The sequence below is a fragment of the Thermobia domestica genome, chromosome 4 (genome assembly GCF_964235325.1).
Source record: "Thermobia domestica chromosome 4, izTheDome1.hap1.1, whole genome shotgun sequence".
NCBI lineage: Eukaryota > Metazoa > Arthropoda > Insecta > Zygentoma > Lepismatidae > Thermobia > Thermobia domestica.
The window spans coordinates 317,511,865-317,534,880 of record NC_137457.1 but is presented as its reverse complement, the minus strand read 5'-3'; the positions used below and the strand labels follow the sequence as shown (position 1 = coordinate 317,534,880).

General features: G+C 37.2%; 1 protein-coding gene across 7 annotated transcripts in view; it reads left to right on the top strand.

The window, feature by feature from the left end:
• Positions 1-379: 379 nt before the first annotated feature.
• The window catches only part of LOC145683555 (phospholipid scramblase 2-like), a 120,628-nt gene continuing 97,991 nt past the window's right edge, over positions 380-23,016 (top strand). For 3 of the 7 annotated variants that reach the window (XR_014131148.1, XM_081754903.1, XM_081754899.1), the window contains exons 1-2: positions 412-565; positions 15,625-15,682. Coding sequence is in view for 5 of the 7 variants with exons in the window: in XM_081754903.1 (XP_081611029.1) it covers positions 15,661-15,682 (22 nt within the window). In the remaining 2 variants the exon portion in view is untranslated. Of the gene's footprint in view, positions 566-15,624; positions 15,683-23,016 lie in introns of all 7 variants that reach the window. The other 4 variants (XM_081754900.1, XM_081754902.1, XM_081754904.1 and 1 more) reach the window with 4 other exon arrangements.

Below are 23,016 nucleotides of genomic sequence, written 5' to 3'. Positions count from 1 at the left end.
ACCTCCGATGTGGATAAAATGCACACCGTTGAAAAATGTCGTCCTTCCTAAAGAGATTGACACCTAAATCATCTCTCTAGGTTAATTAGGAGCTGAGCTACAGAGGTTTAAACTGCTGTCTCTGATACAGCAGTCCACTAAAGGTTAAACCTTCAAAACTACTTCATCTTTCCGTTATTTATCCTCCTTTATATCTCATTCCAAATTTAATAATTAAAGAAAATTGTATTTCCGCGCTTTTCGCTACTATTCAGAAGAAAATAAAATAAAATAAGAACATAGTTCCGTAGTTTGATGAACGTAATAGTACGTACGTTTGTATCTATTGAACTTAACGTAGATTGTGGACAGTAAAAGGTAAAAGGTGGGAGTGATCAGAGGAGAGGTTTCGGAGCATATAAATCGAAATCCGTAAAAGAAAACAAAAACAGTTTAGTATCTGTGACTTAAGAAAGAATGAACTTTTCCTTTTATCTTGAAGTAATTAGTTCTGAATATAACATTTGTATTATTTATTTACTGGGCGGTAAGAAAATAACATCTAATGGTAATTTTATATGATGTGGTATGTATTATTTTCCAACTTTGGTGTAACAGAGGTAATAGTATACATGAGAACCCCCTAATCTGCGTTTCTTCTGTTCTATTACCACTTCTACATGAAATACCATAAACTTTCTACGTAGTGCAATAGTAAGAAGTATCCATGTGCACAAGACATGCGATATGCGTTAAACCCCCCCCCCCCCCACACACATAGTCATAGATAAAGTACAAGGGCACTACACATGCAGATATAAAGTATAGGTACGTTCTTTTTTAATTTTCGTATAAGTCGATAAGTAAATAAAAGTCGCTTTGTTACCCCCTTTGTAAGTTCGTACAAATGAATAATCCCTAAAAGTATAAGCGTCCTGCTCCTTCGGGAACTGATGCAGCTTTTGTAACATTCAATTGGTTCAAAAATAATATCATCTTGAACAAGGTTCACAGATAATGTATAATTTATCTGGGTGCAGGCATAGTTTTAGCACACCACATTCTGGAAGGTTTATAGGTAAAATTCAATACTATGCATGAAAATACATGCTTATAAGGAACAAATTACAGATGGCGACAGAATTAAATACAAAGTAATACAGTTGTATTTTAGGTTTACAAGTGTATGGTTACTAGTGTAAAATTTTACAACTGCTTTACGGTGGACAAAATAAGTGAGTGCATATGAAAGTTGGTTCTATTAGATTCTATTTTCCAGCAGCAGCACATTTCTGCACAGTGTACAGAACCTGTATTTTATGTTTACATGACAAGCGTTACTAGTATGAAACCATAACAAGTGCTGTTGAAATTCGTATCGCTACCAAAATCTCACTTCATCCACTACCCTCGCTTGGGCGCATACCCACCATCGCTGACGCACCTGTTCCCTTCGAACGCGCCAGGGCGCTACCGCGCGGGACCACCAGCTTAGCCCTAAACTGACTCAGATAGCATTCGTTTTTTTTAGTGCCTACTTAGCACAGTTGTGTTTTATGCGCTGCACTTTTTATGCTACATATCCGGAAGCCGTTTTTAAACGGAAATCGTAAAACAATTGTAATTTTTCAACAGTTATTTCTTGTGGCCCTCTTATATTTTATCTATGCCAAGTGAGATATCTTCATGTCACCCAGTGGAAACCTTTTAGAGGGCAATAACAAGAAAATTAATGAAACAGTTACAACTTCCAACAATTGTTTCTTGTTTTGCGCCAAAAGTTAACCTACGTTTACGGTATCTGCATATCTTATCCATCAGTAAATTATATTCATAAACGTTTAATTCTGGGTGTATATGTAGGAATCTATATATATAAAAGAGAACGTACAATTTTTTGTCCGCTCATCACGCTAATACGGCTGAACCAATTTCTTTCATTTTTGGGGGGTTATAAGGATTTGGACCCTAGATGGTTTTTATCATATCACTTTAATTTTTAATTACCAGTGTCTTGAGATAATTGACCATTCAGGTGTCCACAAATCCTTTGTTATTAGTTCATCATAGGTAAAAATAAACGTATTTATATGCAACCCGCATGACCGTGTCACTCGGCGGGTTAACATATATGACAGGCGATATACAGCGGAAAATAGCTTGAATCTTCTGTTTAAAATTTTTTAATTGATTTGCTTATTTTTACAGACACTTTTACAATATGCCAGCACCGGGATGACCGCAGCGAAGCGGGGCGGGTTAACATAAATGACAGGCGATATAATGTTAAGATTTACTGCAATCTTCTATGGTTTTTATCATATCACTTGAAAGCGAAAAAGTAAAAATTATCTAAGTAACAAAGTTTATTGCGTTCCGGGGTGACCGCAGCGAAGCGGGGTGAACGCTGCTAGTATGTCTATAACAGTGGCATCATTTTTTAAAATTCTAATAAAGAAAATCGTGAAAACTCCTATCAGTGGAGAACCTTCCTTCCTTTCTCATCAAGCAAAATCTCAAATAATACTGCTGGTCTGTAATGATGAGGAGCAAATATTTCGCACAAGGTCATTATGGTATTATTATAATAAAATGATCAAGGAAGGGTTTATATATATATTAAGAATATGGGCGACACTTTTGTTAAAAATTTACTCTTAAAATTTCAGAGAGCGCATTCAAGAAAACTGAATTCATACTAATTTCGAAAAAAATGAAATTGTAAGTTTTACGTCCAACGGTTATGCCGGTCAGGGATGAATCCAGGGGGTAGCCCGGGGGGAATCTCTCCCCCGAAGAAAATTCATCCCCCCCCGGAGAAACTTCCAAAATTTCAGTCACAAAATGTAGAAATTACTTCACCCAATTATTTGCTTTTCTTTTCGTGCACGTGCAGGCGAAATCCGATCTCTCAATATACATATAAATGACGCAGACCCATTCTATATAAATATTAAACAATTAACATCTAAGATAGAATACCAAAATAGTCAATAAAACCTGCATTTCTTAACGCTATGAGCAAGTTTGGCAGAACATGAAATTGTCAACTGTTGAAGAAAGGTTTGTATTTTAGTAGGTACTATACTCTTGCCCTATATTATATATTAGTACTGTAGGTAGCACTAGCTCAGATTGAGATAGGAAAGAAAAGATAGGGCTTTGATCATTCCATATGGTCTCTGATTTCAACAGACTTCATTCAGTTCTTGAAAATGTACCGTTCTTGCATTATTTGAAATAGAGCACCTAAATTCCATTTCTCGCATCGGAAGTAACAGACGTAAATGTGTTTACGATTGTTAAAGTAAACACACCTTTCTTTAACTAAAAATAAGTGAGTTAAAGGGTGAGATTCAGAGGGATCAGGGAGGAACAGTTATCCCTCCTGGGTTAGAGATTTATAGAGTATATAGAATTTATTAATATAATAGTAGTATATAAGTGAAAGATTGCTATTGAAGGTGACGAAGATCCTGCTGTGCCGTGCAATGGGGGAGGAGCAACGGCCCTGGGCGCCGAAGTAAGGGGCGCAAAATTCGGGAGGGAAAAAGAAAAGAAAAGAAGGAAAGAAAAAAGACAGGAATGAAACACATATGCACATATGGGCACGTGCACATATATAAAATGAAAGGAAAAAAGTAATAAAAAGTGCTCAAAATCAAGGAAAAGCAGGGTTTACTTTTTAAAATGTTCTCACCTTTCGCGGCTGGTCTGTCGACCTCACACGTACGGGGCGTCGTATACTCTGGCCCCAAGCGCTGGTTTTCCACGACACGGCACAAAGTCGTGGAAAATCCTACTGAAGACAGTCCTACTGAAGATTTCGTAAACTAAACTATTGATGTGTATGCAATGAAGAAACCAAGGCTAATATGCTTGATTTAGAATCAGAAGTGTGAGAAAGAATGATAACTTTTTGTTAAGATATTTCTATTTATATTTGTTTTAGGACAGAAAAAAAAAATGCGTTAATTTAAATCTTTTTGAAAATTTCTACATTAGTAACAAACAGTAACTACTGAACATAGGAAATAATAACAAAAATAGCTACTGTAAATAGCAGTTAAAGTTTAGTCTAAAATATTTTTGAAAGTCTTTATTTAATGTTTTAGATAAAATTAAACGATTTTTAAAAAATTATAATCTCACATTGAATGTCTCAATATTAGGTAAGATGTGCGTGTGAATGGAATTGTTAAATATGCTGCTTTCTTTCAAAAATACAGAAAAACAACCCTTCCCCCCCGAGGAGTTCACATTCCCCCCGGATGAAAATGTCTGAATTCAACACTGATGCCGGTTAGGCTAAAAGAGTCAGTGATAATGAGAAATGTGTGAAATGGTGGAATGAAGAAAGTGGGAGGAAACGGGAGAACCCCGAGAAAACCCACGAGCACGGTGTTTGTCAACCACAAAGTCTACACATACTACTTTCGAGCATGAGGAAATTTCGGCATGTGTATTACGATTGTATTTTATGTTCACAAGAGTAGGGTAACTACTATGAAACCATTACAAGTGGTATACGACGGTTAAAATAAAAGCATACAAAAACGGACTTTATTAGACAGTATTTTCTACCGCCAGAGTATTTCTGCACAGTGTACAAAGCTGTATCCCATTAGCAAGACGGTGTTGGATAACTGGCGGATCTCAAACTCGAAATGACAAAACGGCTCCGATTGTTACTGGCGGGTCTCGAAACGAAATTACAGTTATACCGCCTTGAGTCTGCGACTACCCACCATTGCTCTCTCTCTCAGAAGTACATCTACAGAACTAAACACAAAATTCTTTCTAGAGATTGATTGGAACGAATTAGTCCTAGAAGCGACAATCCTACTAGCGACAGAACTGTTGTCTGTCTTCTGCGCGACCGATTCATTTACATTGAGATGATGGAACATAATATGATTCTCTGTCGTAAAATATGTTTGCCTCTGGCGTTATTAACGTCCGAAGAACCTTGTTATGAAAACTGTAGGCATTTTCGCCGATCCCAAGAGGTTCATCCAAAATATGGCTGAAGTAACGTTCGTATTGGCCAGGTACCGATGATGTCACCTACTATTACTACTACTACTACTACTACTACTGCTGCTTTTGTTATGAAATCTGTATAGTACAAGGGCAAAAAGGCAAACTTGTTTCAATGAAAGAAGTTCAATGGAAATTAAAAAAAAATAGTTAAATCACTTCGGATCTGTATAGTACAAGGGCAAACTTATTTTAATGGAAGGAGTGTAATGAAAATTTTAAGAATATAATCGTGAAATCACTCTGAATATTATTTTTAATATTATTTTAACAAAGGAAGTGTTATAAAATTAAAAAAAAAACCTTTCCTGAGGCAGGAGGCAGGGTTTGAACCCACGCCAAAAACTAGTTTTGTTACTGGCATGCTGCGCTAGCTCACTCGGCCACGAGGAAGTGCTTTTTCATTTGTGCTATATGTATGTCATGATTCGTGATGTATCGGCTAATCAGATCAGAGGATATCTGAAGCTCTTGGGATCCGCGAAAATGCAAACTGTACGTGTCAGTGATACTGCTCGTCAAATATATTTTCCCACCACTGTGAATGCAAACAAAATTTGTCTTAATTTTGAGTTAGATTTGACATAAAACATATCAAATAACTTAACGAGACAACAGGGAAATTTCCATGAAAAGTATATTCCTATGTAACAACTTATTGAAAATCCAAACTTGATGTTCCCTTTTTTCAAAAGTTCTATATTTCTGTACTTAATTTAATTCAGATCTAATTACTCACTAGGCAAAGCAATATATAGAGTCCGTCATAAAAATGTTTATACTCTTTGTCATCAATTACCAGGATACTGGCATTGACAATTCTTCTGAAATTTAAGTATGCTGTATCCCATTAGTATCCCATCATATCCCAATCAGTGGCGAAGCGTAATCCCACAAGTAGAGTAGGCCCGATAAACTAATAACATAAATAACATTTAGTGTATCATAGGCTAAAATGTTTAAAATTATAGTCAGAATTCTATTTTCCTTATTAAGTTAAACAAAAGAAACTATCAAATCTATTTATTTTACAGAACTTCCTTAGCTGTATTTCTAACACTGTTTAAGTTATGTGCATATATATACGTATTACTTTTTTGTTGTTGTTTAATTTAACAAGAATGAATGCTTATTTATATAAATAAAAGCAGACAAGGGCGCCCATCAAGGGGGCAAGGGGGCGCTTCCCCCCTTAGAGGAAAATGTACTTCGAAAGATCGAAAACCCGATAGAATTTTTAGAATAATTACAGCAAAATTTGAAACTATATTTGAATTGTCGCTTATACTTGCCCTCCTCTGGAAACCACAACATGGGCGCCCTTGAAAGTATTCTATTATTATTATTACTATTATTATATTCAACAAATATTTACATGAGAAAATCAAATAAAATCTTCAAGTTTTACGTCCCACGGTTATGCCGGTTAGGCTAAAGAAGGCGGTGATTATGAGAAATGAATGAAATAAGTGGGAGAACCCCGAGAAAACCAACGAGCTGGGTGTTTGTTCACCACAAAGTCCACACAGCGCAAGCTGGGATCGAATCAGGGACCCCAAGCACCGGAGGTAAACGCTCTTCCACTGAGCCACCGCGGCCCCTATTTACATGAGGAAAACACAATATGTGTTAATGGAATATTCCCATTTAACTCTACTACAAATATTTTGAAGTGCAGTTCATATTTTCTTTTGTCTGGAATTTGCAGGGGAAATGAGGGGACTTCCTCTTCACTTGTTGTTTTCCTTTTCTGCTATTTGAAAAATGGAGGGAGAGAAAAAGAAACAACATTCTTACAGTTAGCTGTCATTTTTTTTTTTTTTTTTACCATTGTCTGTTACTTGCATTTCGTACGTTAAAAGGAAGTACAATACTGCGTTTAATTCATGCATCACGTGATAATGACTTCACTACAAATGTTAATGCTCAGAGGAAACTTCATTTGAATCAACGCAAGATATTTAATATTGCATTCTATGCAGTGGCATATTTAAGGGGGTGGCTTCTTGGCTTAAGCACTGAACGAAATTTTACCGCAACGTATTATTGTTTTATATATATTGCAGAATTTTTCACATTTTCAGGAATAAAGTTAGCAAAGCCCCCGCTCCGAAACAAAATCGTAAATACCCCACTGACTCCATGAAATAGAAAACTCAACTAAAATTACACAGAAATATTATTTTTTTTTTTATCCTGTACGGTAGCGTTTGGTAAATTTATATACAGGGTGAGTCAAAAGTCCTTGGACACCTGCATAAGTTTGAAAATCGACGGGAAAAGTAAAAAGTGACGATGGGAACAGAAGTTTGCTGAGGGGCGGCAACTTTTGGAGTGTATGACATTAGTGGCCGCAATCTTGAAATCCGCCATTTTGGATTCGTCAATTTTTTTAAATGGGAAGGAGTGTATGACACATCAAGTAACACTAGCTTGAGCTCAGGAATTTAGTGGTGTAATTTGTTTCTTTCTATCTTGTACAGTTTAGAAGTTATTAATGTGCAAAGGTGGGAAATTACCTTGATACTGACCCACTTCTCTCTTTGTTGCAGGTGATCTAAAATGGGTCTCACACGTGAATAGAAGATCGAAATCATCCTTATATCAGGGGAATGCAGCTACCGAAAAATAGCAGCTGACTACAACAGACGGCACCCAGACAAAGAACCGGTATCGCACAGCACGGTGGCTCACGTGATCACCAAATTCCGGGAGACGGACTCTGTTCAAGATAGGGCACGTAGTGGGCGACGAAAGGCTGTCACCAATGAGGAAACTGCAAGTCGTTGTTGCGCCGTTTGGAAAAGTCCTAAACGAAGTACCCGTCGTGTGTGGCTAGCATGTGCAGTAAGCCAATCCTCTATTGTCCGCAGGGGTGCCCACAAGGGGGGGGCTATGACGCAAACTGCGTCATTGAAATATTTGGGGTGGTTAAAAATCTATATAAATATGTTTGAGGGTGTGTAAAAATTAATCGAAAAGATTTTTTTTTCATGGAAGAACACCTGCGGATAGACAATTGAGGGGGGGTGCGTCATGAACATGAGGGGGGGTGGGCACCACTGATTGTCCGGATTTTGCACGCCAATCAGTGACATTCTTACAAGCTGCACATGCAACATAAACTGAACGAAGATGACCCTGATCGCCGGTTGGAGTTCTTCATGTGGGCTACTGAACAACACGAACTGGATCCTGCGTTGTCAAGGGCATACTGTTCAGCGACGAGGCGTATTTGACTTTGAACGGCGAGGTTAATCGACGTAATTGTCGATACTGGTGTGACGCAAATCCGAACTAGGTTAACCCGAGTCGAGAACATAGTCCAACGAAGGTGATGGTGTGGTGTGACATATGGGACACCCGCATCATTGGGCCATTTTTAATTTTCAACACCTTAACTGCACCACAGTATCTGATGCTGCTGCAGGACCTTGTGTTCCCTGCCACACTGGACGCTGACGGCATTTTCCCATCTTATTTTCAGCACGATGGAGCCCCTCCACACTATGGACTTGGTGTCCGTGAATGGTTGGATGAACAACTGCCAGGGAAGTGGATTGGACACTGTCGTCCCGTGGAGTGGCCGCCCAGATCCCCTGACTTAACACCCCTTGAATTTTGTCTATAGATACATCTTAAGCAGATAGTATATGCTGAGACAATCCGTGATTTGAGACACCTGGAGGAACGCATCCAACAAGCCTGTGACCAAATTTTAGGAGACATTCTCCTCCGTGTGCAGGCAGAGTGGTTGCGGCGACTATAGTTGTGCATTGCACGGGATGGACAACACGTAGAACATGTGTTGTAGCATTCAGTACCAAGGTCATTTACCACTTTGATCATTAATAACTTCTAAACTGTACAAGATAGAAAAATAATACACTACTAAATTCCTGAGCTCAAGCTAGTGTTATTTGATGTGTCATACACACCCTTCCCACTTAAAAAAATGACTTGAATCCAAAATGGCGGATTTCAAGATGGCGGCCATGAATGACACACTCCAAAAGTTGCGGCCTCTCATCAAACCTCTGTTCCCATCATCACTTTTTACTTTTTCCTTCGATTTTCAAAGTTATGCAGGTGTCCAAGGACTTTTGACTCACCCTGCATATGTTTAATGTATCAGAATTATATTCTACAAGCTATTATGGCCCAGGCTCCATGAAAAAAAAAGCTATTCTGAAAAACTCTAGTGAGCATATGCGTAAATTAAACAAATTATCGCTAATAGAAACACATAATTACCCAGAAACGCCTTACGCTGTGTTAAGGAAATCATTTTATAACATATTAGCATTGAAATATGCCTTCAACGCGAAAACTAAACTTCGAGAGGCGAGCCTTCGCACCTTCTCAACAATGTGTGCAATCCCCAGCGATAATAGCTTCGCTCCCTGACCAGCATAGCCCGTAAGCCTGTCTAGCCAAAGGGCGTGGCTCAGACGGAAGGGTCTCCAAGTGTTTCCAACCCAATATTGGGTTACCGAAAAAAATGAAATGTTGAAGTATTGACTTTATTTTATAAGAAACCAAAGATTGAGAAAATACACAGTAGAAAACAGGGTAGGCCCGGCCTCAGAGCCTCATAGTACGCTTCGCCACTGGTTGTAATATGTGTTTTTGTCCAACAAGATGTTGTATTATCAATTGTTTTAGTTAAAATTATCTTGTGATTGAGCCGACAAAACAGGACTTGTTGCTGTAGGCGTTCTCCTCGCTCTTCCTTTGTGAATATCGTAAATCGTTCCATGTGGTTCAAACTTGTCAAGAATGCGTTTAATTGTTAGGCGGGTTGGTGGTTCAGTATCAAACTCCCCTCTCCGCTGACGCTGCACTTCGATGGCATTCCAGAACCTGATAAAACACTTCAAAACGTACTTACACTGCTCGAACGTCAAGCGTGCTCGTGAACTTTTCTTATCTCTCTTACCGGGCTGATAGTACTGACATGTGTTGAGTGATAAACCGTACTACAACATAACTCAAATTTCAGAACGCCTGTCAATGCCAGATCCTGATACAAGATGACTAAGAGTATATACATTTTTTCTGGCGGATTCTGTATTTTAATTTGGGAAACTTAAACATGTAGCAGTTTCGCCAACTATCTAGTTTTCAGACTTTCTAAGATCCTTAAGAATAAAATGAGGAAAACTTTTCGATAATAAAAGACAGCTTTTGAGATCCCTTACATCTGATTAGCTATTCCCGACTAACCCCACCAATTACAATGCAGTGTACTCTAAACAATATAAAAGGTAAAAAAAAAAAAACCTTTTTAAATTACTTTTCCCCTTTGTTTTGATTACATATAAAAGCTTGTCGTATTGGAATCTGGTATAATCCCGTACAGCTAGATGAACTGTTAAGTCCTGCAAAAGATTTGTAACTTGTGTAACAATTTCTTTCCTAAGTGAGTCTTAAATAAATCCCAAAGTAAAGTTCGCGTAGAATTTTTTTGTTCTACGAGCTATCACGTTGAGAATGGCCTGGAACAAAGAGATGCGTTGTCGCCATTATTATTCAACTTTATGCTGGAGTACGCTATAAGGAAAATCAGATAACAACGAGGGTCTCGAGTTGAATGGTATTCACCAGGTTATGGTGTATGCTGATGATGTAATGTTAATACTGCATGATCGGAGAACAATAGAAAGAAATGTAGAATACTTATTTAACGCTTGCAGGGACATAAGTTTAGAAGTAAATGCAGAGAAAACTAAATGAGGTTGAGTTTAGAATAAACATAATCAGATATGCTCTCAGTTTCTCCTTGTTCGCGAGCACGCATTTCACTTTCTGTCAACTGAGGCATGGTGTTGCTCCCAAAAGCTTCTATTAATTTTGCTTTGAACTCATCGTAAGTCCAATTGGCAAATTCGGGTTTTTTGGAAGTATTGTCCATCCAAAATTCAGCCGGACCCTTCATCAATGTACATAGGAATAGCTTTTTTCTTATGCCTGTCCAATTATTGATGGAGGCAATAGCCTCGTATTTCTGCAAATACCGCGTGATGTCTTCTCCTAATTTAGCATAAAATGGTTCGGGCCTTACTATCGTATGAATCGAGGTCAATGAACCTTCTACGTTCTCACTATTATTCTGGGCCATGTTTAAACTGTCCGGTGTGAAAGAATAAGAAATACTTGAAACTGGGGTAGATAAATGCAAATTGTCTTTAAGATTGGTATAAAAATTTCTAGTAACTGGAATGGCAATCGGTGATGAACAAATTATGGGTTCAAAGTACTGCGTAGTGGAAATATCGTTTAGATCATCAAAAGGCTGTAGATACTGTTCAGCTAATAATCGAAACATGCAGAAAATGCTAAGTAAACATGCACATAAAATCCGTGTCAACACAACATACTTAAAGTTAAAATAAACCCAATCTTTGCGTCACTTCAAAAAATAAATAATAAGAAAGACATGGTTTGATGTAACAGAATTGTAACAAAAAATGATATGATAAAAATCGTCGGATTGACGTTAATTTAAAAGTTTTATGGTTCGGAATTTATAATAACAATGTCTCACAGAAGCTGCATTTCTACATTAGGACAGAAAAAAAAAAATACCTAAATGCTAGGCAAAGGCCTCAAAAATCTCCACCATCTTACTGTACTGTACTGTGGGGTTACAACCACAGTTATTTGCACAATTATCAGTTCTTTACTGAAAGAATGTGGGGATAGCACTTCGCATGGCAGGAGAGAAAGTACGTGGGGATCTGAGCAGTACAGCGCTGAAGTAATTAATTGGGGATAAGTGAAATGAAATACATGTTTTCTAATAGAAGAAATCACAGAGACGCAAAGGTTAGGAAAGGAAAGGGTCTTACTGTACCTCAGCCATTTCGATATGATGAGCCTCTTCAATTATCGAGTGAAGTATAATCCTCCAATCCGTTGAGTGTTTCCGTCTGATATCGATCCCGGACCTCACGTTCGAGAGTGAAGAACCTCTCGACCTCAGGGCAACAGCTTCCAGATGTCCTGGCCTCTTCGGAATGACACCTCTGTCATGCAGTGGATGGTGAGGACCCAGGCTTGCCAACCGTCTCTCAATTGTTGCTACTACGACTCTTCTGAATAGGGGTCCAAAGTGTGATTCTGGCGGCTTCTGTCACACTTCTCACCTCGAGGCCATAGGCTTCCATAGGCCATAGAGTTAGTTAATTAGTAATAATTTATTCGGATACACCGTGTTTTTAGATTTCTTTGTTACCCTCAAGTGATGAGTACTAGTTTTTCGATGTATTTGTGCCATAAACATATTCAAGCTAAACATATGGTCCGCATCATTTTAACATGCAACTTTTAATTACATTAGAATCATAGACAAAGGCGAAGCTACTCTCACTGTTTGTTAGACGACCTGCTCGGGAGAGTAATGCTCCCGGAAGTAGGTTTTTTTTCGCGCGCTACTCTAGCCAGCTGTTTTACGCGCTATCCTAGCCAGTTGTTTTAAGATGGTCACAAAATTTATATCATGGAGTACAAGGGTAACAAAACGAGCCCTGCGGGGCTTCTAACCCGTTCCTACTACTACTACTACTACTACTACTTATCTGCACAAAAGTAAGTAAATCACTTTTTTGAGTATTATGTTCATATTAATTAAAAAGTGTTGTAAAATGTAAAAAAAAAAAAAAAAAAACTTTCCTCGGGCCGGGTTTGAACTCACACCAAAAGACGTTTTCGCTATTAGCATATAGCGCTAGCCCACTCGGCCACGAAGACCGACAGCAACGATAGTTTGATTTTTGGTATTTAATAGTAACGTGGCAAGAAATGGATAACGCCAACCAATCAGAACTGTGCTTTTCGTTCCTATTTCCTGGAGCATTGCTTCCCCGAATGAGTCCTCTTGTATATACATTGTGTAACTCATTGTTAGACTTCTAATGTCAGTGTTGGAAAGAAACATAACTATAGGACTAAGGAGCCTTGAGAATAATTTTTGAGGGGGCGAGATATTTCCTGGGGGGGGGGCACTGGTTTTGAAGTTCCACCATTGAATAAGATAACATTCTTGTAAGAATAAATTAATTGCGGACTCGGAGAACGAAGAGAGAATTTTCAAAAATATCTTCTGACAGAACAAACACAATTATTGGAGTTGGGGGCTTCGTAATTGGTTCAGGGCTCAACTTTTTGTGGAATCCTTTATTTTCCATTCTTGTAGTCATATATAGGCCAACAGTTTTCATACCATCAAACTCTCTCATAATCACAAGTACTGTCCCTACCTATACGAGTTAATCATCATTCCGGGACAAATTATTTGCCGATAGGTCAGTGCATTCTCGGTTACGTAGGGGTGGTTTAAGAAGTGAGAAACATACCTGTTAGAGGATAGATTTGTAAAAAAAAAAATGTTTAAATACTAAACTAAAGCTAGAGCTTGTCTATTCCACCTGTGCCCTCGGAAACTATGCGAACTATACTTGGGCCCCACCACTGCCGCCATCTGACGGAGGAAATCCTCCCTTTGCTTACGGAAAAGAAGCGAATGACCTCCGCTGTTTTGCCAGTTTGTCCTTCAGTCGTTTGGTCTTGACGAGTGATGATCGTAGGCTACTTAAAGTGACTAACAAGACGAAGCACAGTTGAGTCCATGAAATAATTCATTTTTGGCAACGGTTCCGCACCTGACAATTGAAAGATCTCAACCACGGCAACCTGTCCCTCTTCGTTCGAGGGAGTTATGGGAAATCACATATCGACAGCAGCACCAGAAAGCGCATAGTTGTGATAGAAAGGCTCTAGGATTCTAAACACCAGGCCTCCTAGTGGTATACAGGGTCTTTCAAAACAATACCGACAACGTTTGGGAGGTGATTCCTAACACCAAGATAAGGCTAAAAATATACACCAACCTAGATGCACAAATGCTTCCTTTCGGAGTTATCAGCTACCGAAAACATGAAAAAAAAAATGAACTTTAAAGGTCCATAGCTCCAAAACGATGGGACCTACCCTAGTTGCTTCAAGACTTCACTTAGGATCTAATATGTGCAATATATTAAAAAAATGTTTCAGAATTCTAAGGTACTCACGCAACAATTTTTATGTAGAGATTTTGGTTACGGGGATATAATTTGAAGTACTCACCAACTCCCTCTATAAAAATTGTTGCGCAAAGCCGCAGGGTTGTGAAACATGGATATTTGGATAGGGCATACTAGTTCCTACACAGAGAAAAATCCGTTCTCCGAAAAGCGGTATATTGTACAAACATACGGTATCCTCTTGCTTAGTATATAAATCAGTATTAAGCATATGTTATCCGTATGCTACATAGGCACTGCCCTTAGATGTTACATCATGCCGTTGCAGGATGTCTGACATCTAACAGTTTTCCGTATATCACATGCATATACTTATGTTACTTTCGTCAGCTATATGTTATATACGTCCATTTGTATGTGAGATCCCGACCACCTACATTGTTTCATACTGAAAGTACGTATAGATCGAACACTTATACGGAAAGTATTATAAAACATGCGTTTTCAGTTATACGTCTGCTGTACGTTAAGTCCGAAAACTACAGGAATTACGCATGTAACCTATCTTTTTAAGTACGCCACCTACAATATTTTTTCTCAGTGTAATTGAAGTCTTGATCTGACTACGGCAGGTTACATAGTTTTGGAGCTATGGACCTGTAAAGTCAATTTTTACATGATTTCGGCAGCCTATAACTCCGAAAGGAAGCATTTGTGCACCCAGTTGGCCTATACATTTTGTCTTATCTTGATGTAAGGAATCACCTGCCAAACGTTGTCGGTGTTCATTTGAAACATCCTGTATATTTATAATTGATACTTATTATTTCCTTTTTCTTAATTGGTTTTTACTTTGTTTAAAAAAAAATAGAAACGGAAATGGCAGAAATCGTAATTGTGCACACTACGAAGGGAAAACTGTCTGTCATCTACAGTGGTCATCAGTACCACATTCATTGGATAAACCAGGAGAATTCAATCAATTGTTTATGCCTTTAGAAAAACGGAGAAATGTGGTGGTTGTATTTTAATGAAAGATGGTGTTGTGTTACTGGCATCAAGACAAGTAGGTAAGATGGATGTTGCTGCAATTGAGGTTCGAAAGAGTGTGTCAAATATGAGGAAACGAACTCGAGATGGTACTCAGTCTGTGTCAGCAATATATCGTGAAGAAATGGGTCCAATGACTTTCTTGTGTTAGCATTCTCGTTAATCACCCGTCTCCTTTAACCTAAAGGGCATAACCATGTTTCATAAAACTTTAAGGTTTCTTTACGTTTTTTTTAAATTCTTTTCTTGTATTAGTACATATGGTGCAGATTTACCTTTGCCTTCTTCCATATTTTTGCCTACTAAAAATATTTTTACCTTTATTCATCTGTATTCGTAAACTGAAATGAAACATGTTCTTCTCTCCCAGTCAGGAAAATTACATATGTTTCCATTTCCAGCTTCTTAATCGGAACATTTTCAGAGTTCTTCATTTTCCTATTATGTTCGAATAATGTTTAATGTATTGTTATCAAATAATGCCATATAGGTGTTATTTAGCATGTTTAAAGCTTCTTTTTTTATTTCACAGATTGAGGAGCTATTTCTGCATTGGAAATTGTGAAAAATGGCGTACCCACAGCAAGGTTGTAAGTATAATTCTGTCCTGTTTATATATACGACTCCGAAATTGAATCAAATATATTTTCTTGTGTTTCGAATTTGATAGACCTGTTCTTACCATTGTTGGTATCTGTTGTCACTCCGATTAATGTTGCTTCAATTGTTTCGAGTCGTTTGTTTTGATTTTCAGTCAAGGAGGAGTTTACGACTAACAAGGTACATTCGTGAAGCGTCTCTTCGGGGTTTATGCAAAATTGATTCAAATGCAAAGCTCTACGCGACCCAATGCGTATTATACTAATTTTAGTGGCCCATACCGGTAATTTGCATATTTATGAACCTTCATATATATCCAGAATTCAATTATATACTACCGTACTATAACGCTCGAACACAAAATTGCTTTTAGTTTCCTTAGATGTAACTGGACATTAATGTGGACAAATATAAAACAAATTGGATCAAGAACTGCTTCTCTGACACATGATACCCATCCCGGTCACCATCATGGGTTCGCAATATTATATTCAAATTTTGTTCTTTCAAATGGAAATAGGCGCTAGTGGCACATCAAATTCTTGTACAATTTTCTCGTAAATTCATTGGCGTAGTGAGTTTTATCGTATCTTATTCCGTTTGCAAGGTATTGCATGTAAAATGTCAGACACTTCACGAATATTGAACCAAATAGAAAATTGTGCAGGGGGAGGGCAGGGTGAAAGTTATGTTGTGCAGTTTACCTCGTGTGTATATCGTTTTACGTGATTTATAGTTGACGAAATATTTTCTGGAAATATATAATACAGACACAGTCAACACGAAAATGATAGGTCTTCAACCAAATCTGGATTTACGTTAGACACTTTAGACATTCATCCAGTGTGCTTACAGCGTGCATACTTGTGCTTACAGGATTCGTTCATGAAGTCTCATAAGCATGTATACTCCCCTATATGGACTGCAGCAATTAGCACAATACACACAGGATCCTGCACAACTTTCTATTTGGTGCAATATTTTGTATATCTTGTAATACCTTGCAAACGGAACAAGGTACGATAAAACTCACTACACCAGTGTATTTTCGAGACAATTGTACATGAATGTAGTGTATCACTTGTACATACTTCCATTTGGAAAACCAAAAGTTGAATCCAATACATAAAATCCAAAATGGCGACCAGGTGGGTAACATGTGTCAGAAAAGTAGTTACTTGATCCAAATTCTTTTGCATTTGCCCACACTCATGTCCAGTTATATCCAAAAAAGAAAAAAAACCTAAAAGCAATTTTCTGTCCGAGCATTATAATAGATTATGATTGAATTCCGGATATATGCAGGCTCTTAAATGTGCAAATTACTAGTATGAGCCGCTAAAATTGGTACAATACAGATACAGCTGCGGAGAACTTTGCATTTGAATCAATTTAACATGGATCCCGAGGGGCCATTTCACGAATGTATATCGTAAAGCAACATGTGTTTATTGTGAAGACTTTTTACCAAAGTGACCAGCAAGGTCATGTGATCGTACACCCTGTGATTTTTCTTATGAGGATTTGTAAATATTTGTGAAATGTCAATTGCACACCAACACATCAGACATTTTTTCGTGAGTGAACCTGTAATTCATACATTCGATTGGAGGCATGCAAAAGACGGAAAGGATGAAATAAATGTTTCTAGAAAATACCATATCTTTCTTTTACCCTTTTGATTTCGGTAGTCTTTTTGATAAATTAGAGTACTCGTTGTTTTTCTTTTCTCCCAAGAAAGGTAACCGGACAAGGGCATGTCATGGAAACACTTGAATTGATAGCAAAACTATTAACAATAGTAATGGGGCGACCTGAGGCAAATTTGAACTTTGATCCCTGTGCAGCCGGGTTCCTGCCTCAGGCCCCATGACCTTTGGCACTGGATCAATGATCTAGGGGTACATAGGACCACCCCTTTACATTTTGGAAATTGCCAAATCTAAAAATTTGGTATAGTAGCCTAGAACCCAGGTATGTAGCTCTATAATTTTGAGGTATCCAACTCGTTTCCTTTCATTGGTAAAAAAATTGCCAAAAACTCAAATTTCTGAGGTTTTTAAAAATCTAATTTATCCCCTTTGATGAGGTCTTAATACCTTAAATGTTTATATAGGCACCTACAGGGATGTATTCTCTTTTATGAGACATAGGTACATTAGTGCAACCTTTAAAATTTTGGGAGGGAAACCTTGGCCACCCCTTAATTTTAAAAATTTCGAAATTTAAGAATGTAGTATAATAGTATAGGACCCCAATATGTATCACTGTAAATTTAGATGGTCCATCAATTCATGAGTAAAAAATTGCCAAAATATATACGTAACTAATATCGTGCAGCACATTTTTTGGTTTTTGATCTAATTTATTCCCTTTGATGAGGTCCTATTACCGTATATGGTTATATGGGTGTGTTCAGCGAGCCTCAGAAATTCTTGAGTTCCAAAATCCGTGAGATAGGCAACCCAACTACGCCTGCTCCAAGATTAATTACGCCTGGTAGTAGCAAGCACAGCAGAGTGAAGTTGCCCCCAACTGTTAAAAGCACAAATCGTAAAGAGTGTTTTCGTGCAGAAGTGTAGCGAAACGCTAGCTGGCGAAATGGCAAAAGGGAGTCTTTGGATACTTGCACTCACAGTACTTTTTGTTTGTATGATACACAGGTAAAACTATACACAGCCACTTAAAAAATATACGAATATCAGAGGCGCTGATGAGAAGATAACAGTCGGGGGACTTAGTTAATCTTATAATTAACTCAAATGAAGATTATATAAACAAGTTTACTTAGTTCAAATAACTATATATATATCCATGTATTGAATAATATACGGATAGATTACGCGGTACATATGGTAGGTAATTTTTTCTAACTAAAAGCTGCGCGCTGAGTTTTAAAACTATTAACAATAGTCCTAACTGCAAATCAATTAAAAGTAGGGATGGATCATTTGGGGGAAAGAACCGAACCCCCAATGAATATTTTGGGAGTCAAACAGGGCGTGAGCTCCTAGGTTGAGACGGTACTGATTCATACGTAATACTGCTGCGAAAGAAGAAATTGTTGATTTCAATATTCGTTAAATAATTTTTGAAAATGCTAACTCTTGGTAATTTATTTGTAAATATTAAAAATGCAAAATTCGATAACACTCAAACGAGTGGGAGAATTTTCAGTATTAAAGAAGGCCTATTTCCCTTTAACTTGCAAATATAACTGAGAGTTCATGATTTGTATAATATTCGTGAAATTTTACACATTGACACACAAAGAGAAAAGGAGAAAATATAGTGTTAATAAACAATAACTTAAAATGCACGAAATTCACTGATATCCAATATAGAACCATTAACAGAATTAACTCTAAAACTCGTTTTCTCCATTCATTTCCCTTCCTTTATTTTCAGGATTATATCATCACTGAATTATTCCACTGCATATTATCTTTGATTTAGCAGCATCCAACTGGGGCTCTGCCTTGTAAATGAAACTTTTTGAAAAGGGTAAACGGCGAAGGCGGGAATCGAACCCGGGCCTCCAGCCCAGGAAGCTACAGCTCTAACCATTCATCTAAAGCGTTACTTCTTCCTGCACCTAAATAAAGAGCCTTTTCTGTTCGCTCAAAACCGTAGTTTGTTAATACTCAGATTGATTGGCGAAACACAAGAATATGTAATTGACTCAGAGGGCATTATATCACTGTATTCACTAAATTATCTACATTACAGATTTTGTAAAAACAAAATGCAAAACTCCTTTATTTTGAACCAAATACGGCGCGTTTATTACACTCGTAAACAAACTAAAGACAAATCAATTGCTGCGTGGTAATCGTGGTTAAGTGGTCAAGGTGCTCGACCAGTAATCTGAAGGTAGTCGAATCGAATCGGATCCACGAACGACCAGTACATTTTTTTACTTTAGAATTTTTGGTGGCGATTGATTGGGGATGACATACGTTTGATTTTCTCCTGATATCTGAATACTCGGATGTTTCAATACTTGAACTATCGAATCTACAGGAATAATAATAATTATTATTATTATCTCATAGAAGATTAAATGTTAGGAGCCTATTATCACTCAGGGCATAATATTAAAACCAGAAATGTAACACTTGGCAAGAATATTCCGATTTCGTTTAGTGTTACTCACGAGAAGAGGAATTTCTCATCTCGTTTCTGAAACAAAACAAATAAAATTGAGACGAGAGATAACATTTAACATTTAAGAGGGAAAAGGCTAACTCAAATTATGGTCTCACTTTGGAGATGGAAATCGAGACTAGACAAAAAGCATCGTAAGCATTTCTCTTTTTATCTCGATTCTCGAATTAGTATATATCCATTCTTTACCTAAGAATTGCTTTGTAGACTGAATTTTATACGCTGTTTTCTGTATATCCTGTGTAAGTATTTTTGTAGCAAAGCTTCTATAATCACTTCTGCATTTCCAAAAGTTCCTTTATTATATGGCTTACTGTTCAGTGATATTAAGTTATTATTGTTACAATCATCTTCCTCAAAATGTAGAGTAGAATACTTTCTAGATGAAACTTCAATAGAGCGCTTTGGTTTAAAATTTTGGTAGTTGCAGAGGTGTGTCCTGAAGGTCCAGACACGCTCCCGAAATCCCGACTTATCTGTAACTCTTGTCTAACTTTAGGACAACTTTAAAAATTTTATTATTATTATTATTATTATTATTATTATTATTATTATTATTATTATTATTATTATTATTATTATTATTATTTTATTATTATTATTACTGAAAATTTAAGACCTCAATGTTACGTCCTATTTCAATGTAAATAACCGTACTGAAGTTGATAAGAAAAGAAAAAGAAAGGATAAGAGATAGTGACAGAGAAAGGATAAAAGCGATTAGTGTTCAAAAAGAACGAGAGGGGAAGAAGAACGCGTGAGGTCCTGGACAATATTAATATCGACACTTCGGATACCTAAACATAAATTAAGTAGGATTTGTTTTCACCACGATACATAGTAACACGCTTTCTTTAGCTAAAATACTTTCGATTATGTATATTTTATATTGATATTTTAACAAAATATACATCCCAATATAAAAAAGAATAGCTCCTATTTACAAATTTTGGTTGAAGGGATGTATGGAACGTGTTGGAAATAGCGAATGAAAATATTATTATTTCTAGCAGTAGGAGTAATAGTGAAAGACGTTCTGAATAATTGCTCGGAAACAGTATCGTTTCAGACATATTTATGACTCATACTAGGCCCTAAGCATGACCCTTAGGGGTCGTATTCATGAATGTTTTGCTAAACACGATACTTTTTCCAACAAGGTACGAATCAAGGTTGTAGACAGACATGTTACGTCATTTTGCTAGTATTTCTCTTGTGAAGAAAGCAGTCTCCACTCTAACTTGTAAGACCGAAAGAAATTGAGTATTTTTCATTTTATTACGCATTAGAAGTATGAATATTGTAATTCATAAAAACAACTTACTGCAGCAAGGATCGAACCCAGGACCTCTGAATTCCGAAACGAATGCTCACGCCACTACGCTAAGACGTCTCTGTTAAATAAGGGTCAAAATACACTCGTTTTTAAATCATATTTCACACGTTTACGGTAAGGACGAAACGCAATGATTTCTATCATGATAAAATACTATAGTCGATAGACTTCAAATTTAAATTAAAAAACAAAAATATACATATAGTGCTTCAGACTACTTTCTTTTCTGATTCCCCGAAAGTATCTCACTATCTTGCTGTTATTACAATTACAAATATCAATATCTAAAAATGCCTGAAGTTCTTTTTTCACTTACAAGGAGAAAGCAGACTTTGGTAAATTAACATCGGGCCACTTTTTGCAAGGTGATTGTGAACATTTAAACTGTTCATATTACAAACTGGGAAATCACAATGGCCTAATATAGTATAGAGAAAGCGTTTTAAAATTTTCGACTCGCCCCATATGTCGTACGTTGCGCAAATTTATTAAGTGACGGCGTGGCAGAGTCAGAAGCATTTGTGACTCACGTTCCAAGGATTACGGGTTCGTTTCCCGCTGGTGTCAACCTTTTTTTTTTTTTTTTTTTTTGCTTGAATCAATAAAGTAGCCACTTGTAGCTACAAGTAAAATGTTAATTGTCCCTATGTTTATAATGAACTAAACAATAGAAATATTCAAATCAGTTGTAAAAATCTTCCAATATTTCTTGGTAACTGGCAACAAAATATAATCTATTTCGTAAATATATTGATATCACGAGTTGTTATGTTTACCACAGTCGTTGTGTAAAAAATGTTCTTATGCTTCGTGTCTACATCTGTTGACAGTGGTGTATCACAAGCACTGGCACAAATGGCACGGGGGGATGAGTGGGACATGTCGCCTCCGATCTTGGAACTGAGGGATTGTGCCCCCAATAATCCGATTTGAAATGTGTTTTTTTTTGTGGAGAAATTTGATGAATTGTGTCCAGTTGCCACAAAAGAAAATGAGATGAAATTGCTATTCCCCAGAATAAGCCTCAAATCTGCCCGGCTCACAGTGTTGGAGATAGCTCTGTTTCCCTGATCCATCAGAGTATTGTTTGTCAACGTCATAAATATTATGAACATCACTTTAAAAAAATATAGGAATGGTCTTACCCGTCCTCCTCCCCAATATTGGAGACAGATTTTCGCCGCTTAATAGAAGGGGAATAAGGGGTAATCTCCTTTGGTTATAGTAAGATCCAGCATTATCAAAGAATATTTCCTTCTCATCTCCCTTGTAATTTTCACACTGTCAACAGATGTAGGCACGAAGCGTCAAGAATATTTTTTTTACACAACGACTGTGGTAACTATAACTCGTGATATCAATATATTTTCGAAATAGATTATATGGCGAAAATTGGAAAATACGAATTGCCTTATTTTACATATACAATGATTACACACAATTTCAATCGCTTCGATCCACTTCTTCCCGTACTTCTACGATAATATTTACTTTTTGCGGAAGAGGCCTTGGCCCCAACACTGTTTCTCTGCACAAGCTAAAAGCACATGTTTGCTTATTTTATGCGTATTGTCCCTACAAATGTGTCGATGCAATCGTCCATTTCTTCAGGCACTTCTGACGTATACTTATTAGCACTTTAGATAATTCGTAATCAAAGGTTTGGAAGTTTTTTTTTAAAGGAAAATACGAAACACATATTGCCTCGTTTTATGTATACAATGTTTGTGCACAATTACATTCACTTCAGTCCACTACTTTTTGCCTTTAGGGCGTCAACTTTCGCAAGTTTGGGTAGGGGTTTTTGCACTCTAGAACAGT